The sequence below is a fragment of the Saimiri boliviensis genome, chromosome 2 (genome assembly GCF_048565385.1).
Source record: "Saimiri boliviensis isolate mSaiBol1 chromosome 2, mSaiBol1.pri, whole genome shotgun sequence".
Taxonomy (NCBI): domain Eukaryota; kingdom Metazoa; phylum Chordata; class Mammalia; order Primates; family Cebidae; genus Saimiri; species Saimiri boliviensis.
Window position 1 is genome coordinate 201,810,368 of NC_133450.1, and position 14,768 is coordinate 201,825,135.

At 39.1% G+C, this 14,768-nt stretch overlaps 1 protein-coding gene across 3 annotated transcripts in view; it reads right to left on the bottom strand.

The window, feature by feature from the left end:
• Positions 1 to 7: 7 nt before the first annotated feature.
• Positions 8 to 14,768, bottom strand: part of ELP1 (elongator acetyltransferase complex subunit 1) — a 70,971-nt gene continuing 56,210 nt past the window's right edge. For all 3 annotated transcript variants that reach the window (XM_074395133.1, XM_010335990.3, XM_003925249.4), the window contains exons 30-37: positions 12,944 to 13,006; positions 12,501 to 12,561; positions 10,951 to 11,064; positions 10,341 to 10,452; positions 9,516 to 9,643; positions 8,841 to 8,995; positions 6,060 to 6,135; positions 8 to 668 (exon numbers count right to left, since the gene is read on the bottom strand). In XM_074395133.1, coding sequence (XP_074251234.1) covers positions 601 to 668; positions 6,060 to 6,135; positions 8,841 to 8,995; positions 9,516 to 9,643; positions 10,341 to 10,452; positions 10,951 to 11,064; positions 12,501 to 12,561; positions 12,944 to 13,006 — 777 coding nt within the window. In that variant the 3' untranslated portion in view covers positions 8 to 600. The remainder of the gene's footprint in view (positions 669 to 6,059; positions 6,136 to 8,840; positions 8,996 to 9,515; positions 9,644 to 10,340; positions 10,453 to 10,950; positions 11,065 to 12,500; positions 12,562 to 12,943; positions 13,007 to 14,768) is intronic.

Consider the following 14,768-nt stretch of genomic DNA (forward strand, 5'->3'; position numbering starts at 1 on the left):
AGCAAAAGAGGGCTTATAATTTCAAAGGATACTTTTTATTTTGCTTTAGTTTAAGGTGACAAGAAGCCATTTAAGTGATTACATTTGACCAAATGTAGCAATAATAGCCATTGTAATCTTCTCCTCCAATAAAAAAAGACAATTCAGAAACATTACTTGTCTTCACACTTTTGAGGTAGAAACCATGAAAATTATTTCCAATTAATCGATGAAGAACAGAGGCACAAATCAATACTGTGACTTGTCCAAGGTCCCAATATGAATCGGACCTGTAGCTGGGAAGGAAGCCCAATCTCATGATTACCATAATTATGCTCTCAAACAGCCCAAGTGAAAGAACAATAATTCTCACAAAATGATGCTATACTGGTTAGCAAGCTTAATGTCTTGCTAATGATTAAGATGTATACACAAAATAAAATAAATAGAATTGCTTGCTGTCTGGCTGGTGCACACAGCAGTTCTTGGCAATGCTAAGGTAAGTTATCATCTTACTCTTTCCAGTTCTCAGTACCCAGGCCTCAAAGAGCAAGTGGTGATACGACAACAGGAATGAATGGAAATGGTCGTCTCTGTCGGAGCCCTCCTAACTGCGGTCACTCAGTCTAGCAGGCTCAGCTTCCACTGAGTTCTTTTGTTGATCTTTGGTGGTATAAAAAGCCCAGCATCTAAAAGTAAGAAAGGAAGGGAAATTGTGACAGACACACTCTTGGTGGGAGCTGAGGCAGTAACTCTAAACTAAACAAACAAGGCAGGTGGGGTTTGCAGCAACAAAACCATCAGAGCCAGAGTCCATGTGTCTCCTACCCCTGCAACCTCCAGGTCAGAGCAAACACAGCCTGGAGGCCCTGCCCTGAGAGGATGGACTGTATTTCAACCTCAGGCATGCTCACTCAGTGATTCAAAGTGGAAGAATGTTCTGTATTTCAAACTGGGGGGAGGGGAAGGGTAGTGGCAGCAGTTACATGGCTGAATATATTTATTAAAACTCATCAAATTGTACATCTGAAATCTCTGCATTTCACTATATATAAAGTCTATCTCGATTTTCAAGGAATAGCAGAATGTAGTAGCACATATTCAGTTAAGTGAAGTTAATGGACAGAGACTACTTTATGATGAAACTTTGACAAACATGTTGATCAATAAATAAGCCCCTGCTTAAAAAAAAAGTAAATGGAGAGAGAGGGTTAGGAAAAGATTCTGTCATTGTTACCTAAAACTCCCAGGCACTCTTTCACTTACATTTCTTAAGTTTCTTTTCTAACCAGGAATCAAATACAGGAAGAAGAGATATGAGAATTTATGGATATATATATAAGGATTTTCTTTTTCAGCATTATTTATGATAAATTTCCAGCAGTAAATCTATACATATGAGCCATACAGACATTAAAAATTACAGTCGATCCTTAAATGTGGGTGGGATTATCGGTGTAGACCCCTGCTGCACAGTCAAAAATCTGCATATACCTTTTTCTTTCTTTCTTTTTTTGAGACAAGGTCTCGTTCTATTGCCCAGGCTGGAGTACAGTGGCATGATCATGGCTCACTGTGGCCCCAACCCCCTGGGGTCAAGTGACTCTCCTGCCTCAGTCTCCCAAGTAGCTGGGATTACAAGTGTGCACCACCATATCTGGCTAATTTTTGTAGAGATGAGGTTTCACCATGCTGCCCAGGCTGGTCTCAAAACTCCTGGTCTTGTTCTGCCCACCTCAGCCTCCCAAAGTGCTGGGATTACAAGTGTGAGCCACCACACCAGGCCCCATGCTTAACTTTTTTATCTCCAAAACTCGAGTACTAATAGCTTACTGTTGCTCGATAGCCGTACTGGCAACATAAAAAGTCAATTAACAAATGTTTTCTATGTTATATGTACTATAAACTACATTCCTACAATAAAGTAAGCTAGAAAAAATACTAAGAAAATTATAAAGAAATCAATATTGACTATTTATTAAGTGGAAGTAGGTCATCATAAAGGTCTTCATCTTTGTCTTCTTCACATTGAGTAGGCTGAGGTGGAAGAGGAAGAAGTGGAGGGGTTGAACTTGCTGACTCAGGGTGGTAGCAATGAAACAGGCAGGGGAGGTTAAAGAGGAGGCAAGAGGGGTGGGCACACTCAGTGTCACTAACATTACAGAAATACACCATAATTTGTAACGTTTTTGCGCTTTCATTTCTCTAAGGTACCAATCCTTCCACGGTTTCTTTCAGTTTTAGTGCCCATATCATAGAAGTTTCCATGCTGTAAAAGAAGCCAAAGGCAGTCTTGAATGACTGGAACCTTTGGAACGTATGTCAATCTGTTTTCCGGCACTGCTTCCTCATCGTCTGGCACTGGTTTGGAAGCACTCATCGCCATCAAGTCATCTTCCGTGAATCTCTCTGGTGTGGTGTCAATCACCTCTTGGATTTCTCCAAGATCCCTATCTTGAAATACTTCATGCACTTTTTTTTTTTTCCAGATCCACAATCTCTTTCATCATTTCCTTGACTAGCTGTGGTAAATCCTATGAAGCCATGCACATCTGGACACAGTTTTCTCTACTAGGAATTTATTGTCTTGGGCTTGATGGCTTTCACAGCTTTTTCTATAATGATGATGGCATCTTTAATGGTGTAATTCTTCCAGACTTTCATGTTCTATCAGGGTCCAAGACATTTGATAACCCTTTCCAAAGAGTACTGTTTGTAATGAGCCCTAAAAGTCCTTATGACCCCCTCATCTAGAGGCTGAACTAGAGATGTTGTGTTTGGGTGCAAGTAGATCACTTGGTCTTCGGTGTTGAACTCATGGGGTTTTGGGTGGCCTGAGGCATTCTCCACTATCAAAAGAACTTTATTTTTATTTTTAATTTTTATTTATTTATTTTTCACTTCTCCATTGTTCCTGCAGATAGGTTCAAAAGAACTTTAAAAGGCAGTCCCCTTATTGGCAAGATACTTCTTAACTTCAGGGACAAATCCACAATGGAACCAATCCAGATAAAGTGTTCTCCTTGTCCAGGCCTCTTGTTGTATGGTACAACCGAAAGCCTGGCAGCTTGTATTAATCTTTTGCCTTCCAAGCTCAGGGGTTAGCAGCTTTATAGGTAAGGGCAGTCCTGATCATAAACCCAACTGCTTTTGCTGCTGCCTCTGGGTTGGCAGGAGCTGCTTTTCCTGTTATCTTGACATTTATAAAGCCAAACCTTTTTCTAAAATTATCAAGCCATCCTTTGCTGGCATTAAATTCTCCATCTTTAGATCTTTCACCTCCTTGCTTTAAGTTCTCATACAATGACTGCTTTTTCTGGAATCCTATTAGTTTTATAGGTATGCCTTTCCCACAGCAATCCTGCACCCACATAAAAGCTGCATTTTCAATACAAGATAAAAAGGTATTTTGCAACAAGTATAAGGTTTTCATGCCTGCTGCCATAGCTGCAGTGATAGCTTCATGAATTTCCTTTTCTTTTATAATGGTTCTTATACTGGATTCATTTATTGTGAAATGTGGGCAACCACAACTGCAAACCTCAATCTTTAGTATGTATCGAGCAAGTCAACTTTTTCTTGTAATGTCTTGTAATGTTATAACATTTCTCTGCTTCCTGAGAGCATAATGTGCGGTACTTCCTATAGGTCCCATGGTGTTATTTAAGGTTTATGATATTACACTAAACATGATTTAAAAAATACAGAAAAATGCAAGAGATCAGTTTCTGCTGCCATATGCAATTACTTGAGACTCTCAGGTGCTGCTCACGTGGAGATGATTAGTGTCACGTGGCATTTTAAGCAGATACTGGTAATACTTGAGCTCACCCAACACAATAGCAACAGGGGGTAGCTACAAAATTATTACAGTAGTGCAGTATGTACTACAGTTAATTTTATGCAGTTATGATTTAATACTACATCTTTGTTTACATTTCTTGCCACTACATGGCGCCATAAAGATTAAGAATATCAATACTGAAAAAAGGCTGCTTAAATAAATTCACAAGGTCCATAATTTCATAAGTAGTACTTATGTTGGAATGAGACTTTATCTTTAAAAAACTAGTTATAAAAATAATGTGCTCTATCTCATTTTTTAAAATTAGGCACAACTACAACTATATTTGATTACAGACTTAAAATAAACATGAGGTATAGACTTTTGGGAAAGAAAGTAATTATTCTGACAAATTATATGACAGCAGGACATATTTCACATTTTTGTATTTGAATCTCACAGCACAAAAAAAGTCATTTTTATAAAAATACCTTGAGGGCTTCTCAATTTTTCTAAGGACCTCTCTCAATCCTTTGATTGTCAAAATCATTCGAAGCGCTTATTTTTGTCATCAGTTGCAACAAGTCCAGCTCAGCTGTGATTCAAGTACTTTTCCAATATCACTTTAATCTATTTTATGTATACTAAATTTTTGTAAGACTTGCAATTGATCTGCATGATACTGTATTGCATCAAAGCATGAAACAATCAGAAAATGATCCATCAAGTCATTGATTTCACTTGTGGGGATGTGTGAATATACTTAGCTACTGTTAGCTGAAGAGGGGCAACTGAGTAATACATGAGTGGGACTAATTTTGTGATTAGTTCATCAGTGGCAACTTTTGAATTATAGGAACTTCCCTTTTCCTATACAACCTTGAAGCCACAAGGATAATGATAATAAATGCTAGATAATGAGGGGCTCTCAAATATTACAGTGTCTTTAAGGTTCAGCTGGAAAACCAAAGTGCTCTTTGAAGTGGGAAAGCCATCTAGAATACCCCAGGGAATGGTGGGACTGACCTGACCTGAAGGTCAGCATCAGGCCAGCAACAAGGAACGGAGGGGGCAGAAATCACAACCAGATAGGACTACAGCACAAAATAAGCAATGACCAAATGGCTTCAGGTCTAATGGAAGTTCCTAGCATGTGAGAAATAAGTGGGCCAGGCACAGGGTCACATGCCTGTAATCCCAGCACTTTGGAAGGCTGAGGCAGGAGGATCACTTGAGGCCAGGAGTTTGAGACCAACCTGTGCAACATAATAAGATCCCCCTCTGTTTTTTAAAAAAATAAAAAATTTAAGAAAAAAAAAGGAGTAAGTGGATGTGCTGGAATTGATACTGAAAGTACCTTGCCATTCTCCAGGCAGAAGAGGAGCTAAGAATACAGTAGTTACTGTCTGGATGGAGTTTGGCTGGGAGGGAAGGTAGCTCTTCTTTTCTTGTAACAACACAAACATTTAAAGTCAAACTTAATTTGAATCTGCACAGGCTACTTCAAATGTCATCAAAATGCTATTACAGTGTAGCACTTCAGTGAAAAAAAATTTCAGAATTTTTTCTGTCATATGCTAGAAATGCACATAACAGCAGTTGAGACTGCCAATTATTTTAGAAACTATCATGAATTTTCAAAGCTAAGATGCTTGATTGATCCAACTGTAAGTAAGGGCAAATATTCAAAGTGCCATGTTGAGTCATCAAATGTTTATAAACAACTTTCAAAAGAAAGCGTTTAGGGTTTTTTACTTTCTGAGATGTAAATAATCTAAGAATCCTCGCCCCTCAAAAAATAAAACATTTCATGCATAACTAACCAGGAAATATGGATAATATGCTAATATTCTTCGGATTTGCCTTCAAATTATACTGCCAATCCTAAACATAATAAAAGGTCCCATTCATAAGCAAGGTTTATGAAAACATTCCCGAGATGCAAAGCGTAACTGCCAATAGCCAATAATGATGCTACAGAATAATCTTGCAACATATATGTAAACATAGATGGTTTAGACGGAAACTGGAACCGTGATGTGCTTTTATGAGCAAGTGTGTGCCACTGTCAGTATTTTTTTTAATTACACATACAATGGTCATCTTGGATTTCATGCTAGAAGCATGAAACTGATCATACTAAAGATGCTGTCTAAGAACTGAGGAAAATTTGTAGACAAATTTTGTAATTAAAAATTGTATCCAATGTCTCCTTATAGTGCTGACCTTCTCAATACTTACAGAAAGATATTCCTTCTGCTTAGTATTGTAATATTAAATGAGAAGAAATACTAACCAAGAACAGGAACTGAAGTCTTCTGTTGTTGATAAGAAGCCATGATACTATTTGCAGTAGAATTGGGACCTAGAACCTAAGGAGAAAACAGTCTGTATCAGCAAAGAGTATCTAATACTTCTCAAGACTGTCAATATCAAAGGCCAAATCCCTACCAGCAGGAAACAGCCTGTCATTTCTACTGGTATGGTATGAAACACAGTAACTCTCTTTCCCAATGTGACTTTAATTTGCCAGTTGCAACTCAGACCTCTAGTTCTTCTTTCCCCCAGAAAAAGGTAAAGATGAGGGGTCGGGGAGAAGAAAAGAAACTCTACAGTGATATATCCTGGCCTTTTTCAAATGAGCAAGCCACTCCCTGAGGAGAGGGGAAATAGTAAAAGAGGCTATAAATACATAGAGAATCAATTATACTCAAAGAGTTGTGGGAAACGAACATCTTTAGGTTGAAACAAATACAACTATGTGCATACTATGGAGTGGAATGCAAACTCTGCACATGTGCTCCAGGTAAAACACTAGACTTCACAGGAATTTCAAGCCTGCAGCGAGCCTCTGGGCATACACCCCTGGTTAGTGCAGTTCCGTGGTGGTACACTCTTAAGAGCAACGCCATGAGAAGTCTGTAATGGTATTCTGCACATACTACGACCATACTTCACCAATCAGAACAAAACCACAATCATAAAATCTATGTCTTAGAACTTAATGTGGGAGGCACAGCGGCTCACACCTGTAACCTCAGTACTCTGGGAGGCCAAGGCAGATCACTTGAGGTCAGAAGTTCAAGACCAACCTGGGCAACACAGCAAGACTCCCCCTCCCCGTGTCTACAAAAAAAAAAAAAAAAAAAAAAAAACACCTTAAAATTAGCTGGGCATGGTGGTGTGCACCTGTGGTCCCAATTACTCAGGAAGCTGAGGTGGGAGGACTGCTTTAGCCCAGGCATTTGAGGCTGCAGCAAGCCATGATTGATCATACCACCATTGCACTCTAGCCTGGGTAACAGACCAAGAAAAAAAAAAGAACTTAATATGATCATGTGATCAGAAGAGAAGAGGGGAGGGGATGGCATGGAGGTGGTATTATAAATTATTATCTTCAAGCCAGGCGCTGTGGCTCATGCCTGTAGTCCCAGCACTTTCGGAGGCTGAGGTGGGCAGATCGCTTGAGTCCAGGAGTTCAAGACACTACGGGCAACAAAGTGACACCCTGTCTCTACAGAAAATTTGAAAATTAGCCAGGTGTAATAGCATGCACCAGTATTCCCAGCTATTCAAGAGGCTAAAATGGGGGAGGATCACCTAAGCCCAAGGAGGTTGAGACTGCAGTGAGCGGTGATCACTGTACTTCAGCCTGAGCAACAGAGTGAGACCCTGTCTCAAAAACCAAAAATAATTATCTTCAAAAGTACTACAGTTTTGAAGATGATGATCACATTTCTTCTATGAAATACCTATTATAATAAATTCAAGAAGTTGTGGGTCCTGATTTCTAGTTGCTTTTATTTCTATGGTTTGTAAAGTGCTTTTACATTGATTCTCTTATTTAGTCTTCAAAACATTCTACTAAAGCACATGGGGAAGTCTATGGCTATTTCTAAATGAGGAAATCAAGACACCATAAGCATATGTGTTTCTAAACAGTGAGCTGATTTGTAATCTCTCAGCTCCAACCCCTGCTTCTGTCCACTGCTTGTGATGCTGGGGCTGGGCACCTGGAATACATTCCTCCTTGCTGCTGGCTTCCCATCATGTCCTGCCTACAGTGAACACCAGAGGCAGAGTACAAGGCTGGAGGAAGAACAAAAGATTTGTTTTTTGACTGAATGGCTTTTACCCCAGCAGCAGCTGTTCCTTCCAGTTCCCATTTTCTTCTGTATGCCCAGAACCAGCCTCGTCATGCCCCCTGAGAAATGCCAGGACTAGCTGGCTGGTACCATCTTCTCAGAGGTTCAAGAGCCAGCTCTGCAGGGCCTACCTTCAGGATTCTAAATGCTAATAATCTCTAACTCCTTCTGTTCCCTCAGCTGGAAGGGTAAAGCTGCTTCCTATAGTTACTATCTCAATGTCCTTCCTCTGTATTTCCCTTTTGCCTTGTTTAATCCTCTAACACTTACTTAACCAATCCATGTATTAAATTCTGTGATAAAATAATAGGTACAACTTTTGCTTTCCTTTCTAGATCCTGATCGATATACCAGCCTTTTTGAATCCAAATCAAACTCTTAACAATAGACTTGAGGTATAAGAGGGTGAACAGAGATATAAAAAGTAAACAGATGGCAATACATTAGAATTCTGCGATACAAACCTGATTCGGCCTAAACACAACTAGCAAAGTCCATCATTACGATAGAGAAGTGACAAGTCAAATTTTTCATAAAACAAAAGAAAAAGCCTGGAGTCCCTTTAAAGCCTGATCCTATCCATGACTTCTGAAATGGAAAGTGACAGGCCATCTCTAATCCCATCTCCCCTCCCCTCCCCACCACCTGCCACTCCCACCTCACTGAAGGCCAGGAGCAACCACGTGACATTCCTATCTTCTCTAGGACAGCTGCTTCATCCAGAAAGGGAAATGATAGCCCACTTAACCTATGCCAAGGTGTACTAATCACTCTACAGGCAATAGGAAATTTTACTGACAGCTTCACCACAAATCTAAGATAATTTAACTATGGCATCTTATAAGAACAGGAAAACTTTTTGACTTGGGTACTGTGTGATAATAACCCACGAAAATGGTGAAAAAATGCACACTGTCTTTGAGAAGACTTACAGGGGTAGCTGAATTCTGCTGGTAGGTAAGAGTCCAAATTTCTGGAAGTGATCTTTCTATCAACTGCAGCGTATCTTCAAAGGCCTTCTGTAATTCCCTTCCTTGTTCATCAAACTCAAAGAGAAAGAGTACCTTTAAAATATGGTATACTTCATCTAGAGAGAAGAAATTCGAAAGAGTGGTAAGTTACGTTCCCAGCTCCATTGACAGAATCATACCATAGCTTCTCTCCCAAGCAAAAACTGTCTATAATTCTCACTGCAGGTCCTTTCTCCAACATTATCTTTTTTCTTCCCAAATGCTGTCTGCTTGGGACCCAGTGAGCTTGATTTTCTTTTCATAGCACATGTGTATGTGATACATGTGTACGTATTATGAAAAGAAAATCAAGCACACTGGGTCCCAAGCAGGCAGCAGCGTCCCACAATCCTTTATCCTTGCTTAAGCATCTGTCACATTCAGTCAGGGGATGCCAAGTGGAGGAAGGCTTCTCAGTTACCAGCTAAGAAGGGCTGCTTCAGGAATGTGTGCTGTCATGACACTTCCAGCCAAAAGTTCTCATCTTTCCTCATACTGGGAAAATCGTAGCTTCATCATCTACTGAACTCTGCCTGTCTGTGCTGCCTGTTTACTACTGTATGTGGTCAGGAATCATCAGCAGGACTGATAAAATACCTCTCCTGTTCTCAGCGTTCTGCACCACTTCGCTCAGTGCCTCCAGGAGGGCCAGGTCCTCCAGCGGACTGCCTTCTTTGAGGCTGTGCTTCTTCCGCTCTGCTTTTCGGCGATTCTTAGATGATCTCCTGTTAGAAATTACACAGATATTTTTAAACCTCCTGAGTAGCTAGGACTATAGGCATGTGCTACCTTGCCTGGCTACTTTCTTGTAGTTTCTGATCACCCAACACAACTTCACAGATCTCTGTTTTAAATTCTGACAGTGTAATTCAGTTTAAATATATAATCTTGCATTGTTTTACATATCCCAAAGCAAGACTATAAGCTCTTATAATTCCTATCTCCTTGTAAGTTTTTGGTAATATCTACTGCACCTACCATATGGGTGTTCAATAAATATTTCTGACAAATTACTATATTAGGTAAAAGTGTGATGACTTATTGTACATTCATGGTCTTTTCCTATCCTGATTTTGAATTAAAGAAGCTGATCTTTTCACTTTTTCGGTGCCTATACTTTAGTCACAACATCTGTTCAAAGATTAAAAAATCAGATGTTAATATAAACTGAGCACTCAGCGGAGGAACTGCCTCAAGGGAAACGGGAAAACACACAGGCCATGAAGCTGAGGAGGAAAAACCTTTCAATGCCAAGTTTAATCTCTTAGATATGCTGGGAGTCTTTGAACAACTTCCACACAGCGTTGAAGAATATTCTCCCCACTCCCACTACACTGTCCCAGTAGAAAACGAACCTATTTGCTTCTACTTTCCCTGTGTGCCCAGAGCACGGTCAGTGTGCTGAATAAATGTGGTACGTACGCTGATATCCTGGAGTTACTATGGGAGTATTTGCCACTCATCTCACTGCCAGTCACAACACTGCTAGTTTCAGAGAAGAGGTCAGACTCTTGGCCGTGGGGTACCTCATCATCTAGAAAAGAAGAACCAGAAGCAGATGAAAACACTGCCTGCTAAAGTGTGGGTTTATCTTCAGGGAGGTAAATTGACTAGAGTCAACTGGGACATATCAAAGGATGGATGAAAATTATTGCCAAGTTGATCTCAAAATGAATGAGATAATATTAAATACAGTGATTACTACTGTAAATCGGCAGTTTCCTGAATTTTTTTCTTTTATGTCTTTTCTGGAAATGAGGAAACTCATTTTGTAAGATGTGGAAGTGGTCAGCTGCTCTGGTTGAATGGGGTTGGTGGGAATGTCTGGCAGAGCTCTTCTCATTCATGCTTGGTCCCGCCCTTCACCAACACACAGACACAGAGAGACCTGAAGGGGCTCCATAGAGGCCTCACACTTCCCCATGGCACAGTAATCAGAATACAGGAGGAACACCAAGCAACTTAGACAATGTGCGGCGTTACCCGGCCCCCAGTCCCTGCACGTGTCGATGGTCTTCATGCAGACACTCACCCAGACCTGCCTGCTGGGCTTGTTCCTTGAGCTCTCGAACTATTAATAAACGTTTCTTGTGGCGACTGAATGTGGCTGTCTGAGAGTCCAGAAATGCCATATAATTTTTCTGGGCTGAGATGCAGAATGAAAAATAGTGTGAGCATAATGTTTAAGCAAAGAGAAAAGACTAAAGGTGGGGAACAGTGAAGAAAGGTTAGAATTCAACAAAAAGAGAGAGGTTACTAGGTTTTCCAAGCGAGCTTTTTTTTCCTTAATAATCATTAACAAACTAGAGACTGATAGTCCAGATCTTAGAGTTCATCAACATTATCCCAGAATATGCTCTACCACTCAACTTGTAAAATCACCTGAACGAAGACTTGGTATCTCAGTTAACAAAAGTAAGAAGTGGCCATGGATGTAGAATAAATATATCTAATGATTTCTGAAAAATACTGTCCAATGGAAAAATACACAGGAGAAAATTGACACTAGTAGAATACATTTAAAAAAAGCAAAATACTACTATCCAAGGATGTATTTTATGAATAGGTTTTGGGCTTATGCAGATGAATTATCAGCATTTTTCTAAGAAAGGTTCTCATTAGTGGTGAAAATCCAAGTAAGAGTTGGTTAGATTATTATAGACGAGGAATGATACTTTTAGTACCCAGTTAGAGGTACCTAAAGTGAATGACACAAAAAGCACCCCAGCAACGTTTTAATTGACAGACAAGGTAATAATGTGCATACATGTAAATCGTCAGAAAGGCCAGATGTTACTTACAGGATGGACTTGCATAAAAAGGCAGAGCTTAAAATCAAAATCGACCACTCCCTGAGGTTCTGTAAGTCAAACTCATGTCTTTCTTCTACACTTTGCTTTTAAGGGGTCACAGTGACCATCTGAGTATTCTAGAACTGGTAATATTCACATGTTCTCCAAGAACCACAAACTTCATTTGAGAAGGTTATTTTTAAAAAATGCTTTGAAAAAGTTGAAATCTACATAAAAGTTGTAATAGTTCAATGAACACACATATACCTTTCACCTAGATTTACCAATTATTAACATTTTGACATATTTTTTGCTTCCTGTTTCTCTGCATGCATGCACACATTCATTATTACTTTTGTGAAACCTTTTGAGAGTAAGGCAGAGATATGATCCTTCATTCCCAAATATGTCAACATTTATCTCTTAAGAATAATAGGATATTATTTTACATAACCACCACATGATTAAATAGCAGAAATTTATCATTGTTACATTATTATCTAATATAGCTCATATTCAAGTTTACCAACTATTCCTAAATACAAAAATTCTTAATCATATTTTATCACAGGTTTCTAACATTCAAATATTTTATCTGTTACCATTTAATAGTTCAGCATACTTAAAAACTCTAGTGAGAATTAAATATTATATCCAGTAGGTAATTTTTATTGAGTCTATATGACGTATGATTAAGAAAACATATTAATAGGAAGAGACTCTCTCATCTCTCTCTCCTCCCCTTTTCTATATTCCAAATGAGGAATTCTATCTAAAATGGAACTCTCACCTTCTAAAATGGAAGGCTTTATGTTGGTTTCTATAATATCCAGTCTGTTATATTTGTATACCTAGAAGGAAAAACACAGTAATTTTAGGCAGGAAAACTTCTAGTCACTGGAGGGTTAAGATACTTAGAAAGACATAGATTACTTTCAGAGGCAATCGGAGTATTTTCCTGAAAAACAGGCCTTCTACAAAGCAGCCAAGGAAATTCAACTCATTTCAGTAAAAAAACAGTAATATTTCAAATGTGGAGGACTAATTCCAAAACATTATCAAGGATGATAAAAATGGTTTTAAAAACACTGCTTTTCCTTAAACCAGGAACCTGACCTATTTCTACTTAATTTCACGAACCTCAGAAGACAAAACGATTCCAACAGACCTGGAATCTCTTGCTTGCTCTCTCTGCTTAGCATGCAATATCTGGAGGATTTAAAAGATTCTTACCAGCCTCAAAGCTTCTTCCCAGGCAGCTCCTTCTAACAGCAAGAGCACAGCTTCTTCATAATCCTAAAAAAGGAACAGGAAGAAGACAACAGGTGAACACAGCATGTTAGATGTCATCACAGTCAACTGTAAAACTAACCACAGACCTGCCTCTCTCTCCCTGGCCAGGGAAGAACTCCTAGTTCTCAGCATCATGCCTGTCCTAAAGTTCATGTCTCCATAAATACTGATACCAAAGATAAGGGAGGGGTGTAGATTCTGAAAATAATGACAAAACACAAGGTAAGCATCATCTCTCTGCATGTCTGGACATCAAAACCACCAGAAAGGTCTGTTAGATATGCCCATCTCCCCAGCTTTACTACCAAGTTTGATTCAGCAGGTTTAGGTGGGCTCCAGAATTGTTAACAAGACCACACTTTGACATATAGTAGACTAGAACAACAATCTTCTAAATTCTTCTTGTTCTTTTTTTTTTTTTTTTTTTTTTGTCAGACAGGTTCTTGCTCTGTTGCCTAGGCTGGGGTGCTAGGCTGTGATGCAGTGGCACTGCAGCCTTGACCTCCTGGTCTCAAGTGATCCCCCTGTCTCAGTCTCCCATGTAGCTTGGAGTACAGGCATATGCCACCACACCCAGCTAATCAAAAAAAACTTTTTTAGAGACAGGGTCCCACTATGCTGTCCAGGCTGGTCTTGAACTCCTACCCTCAAGCAATTCTCCTGTCTCAACCTACCATGTAGCTGGGATTACAGGCTTTTGCTCATTTCAAACACTGATTTATCTGGCTTTTTATTGTTGAGTTGTAGGAGTTCCTTACATATTCTGGATATTAAGCCTTTATCAAATATATGATTTGCAAATATCTTCTTCCATTCTATATGTTGTCTTTTCACATTCTTGATAATGTTCTTGATACACGAAAGTTCTTAATTTTTATTAAATCCAGTTTATCAATTTATTTATTGTGTTTCTGATGTTAATTCTAACAGTCCATTGCCAAATCCAAAGTGATAAAGATTTAACCCTATGTTTTCTTCTAAGAGTTTATAGTTTCTTTCTTTCTTTTTTTTTTTTCTTTGAGACAGGGTCTTGTCCTGTTGTCCAGGCTGAAGCACAGTGGCATTAACTCAGCTCACTGCAGTATCAAACTTATGGGCTCGGGCAATCCTCCCACCTTGGCCTCCCAAGAAGCTGGGACTACGGGTGCACACCACCATCCCTGGCTAATTGTCTTTTTATTTTTTGCAGAAACAAGGTCTTTCTATGTTGCCCACACTGGTCTCAAACCCCTGGGCTCAAGTGACCCTCCCACCTCAGCCTCTCAAAGTGCTGGAATCACAGGCATCAACCTCTGTGCCCAGCCTTCAAGAGTTTTAGCTCTTAAATTTTTGCTGTTGATCCATTTTGAGTGGCCAGCAAGTTTCTTAAAACTCAGAAAATATTGAATAAAAATCCCTTCCAGCTTCTTTAAAAAAAAACCAAATAAACATGAAAGACAGGTCTTTAAAAAGTTTCCTTAAACAGTAATTGATCACTTAAAGCAAAAGCAATAACAGTATTATGGAGTGAATACTCTTGCAAGGTTTTTACACTATATATAAAGTAGTATACTATTATCTGAAGATATGGTCAATTAATGATAGTTATTATAAATCCTAGAGCAACCACTAAAATATTGAAATGAAGAAGTATAGCTAATAAGCCTATAATAGTGGAGGTAAAATGGAATTATGAAAAATACTAAATCCAAAAGAAAACAACAACAACAACAACAAAATACAAGAAACAAAGGATCAATGAAACAAACAGAAAACAGTAAGATAG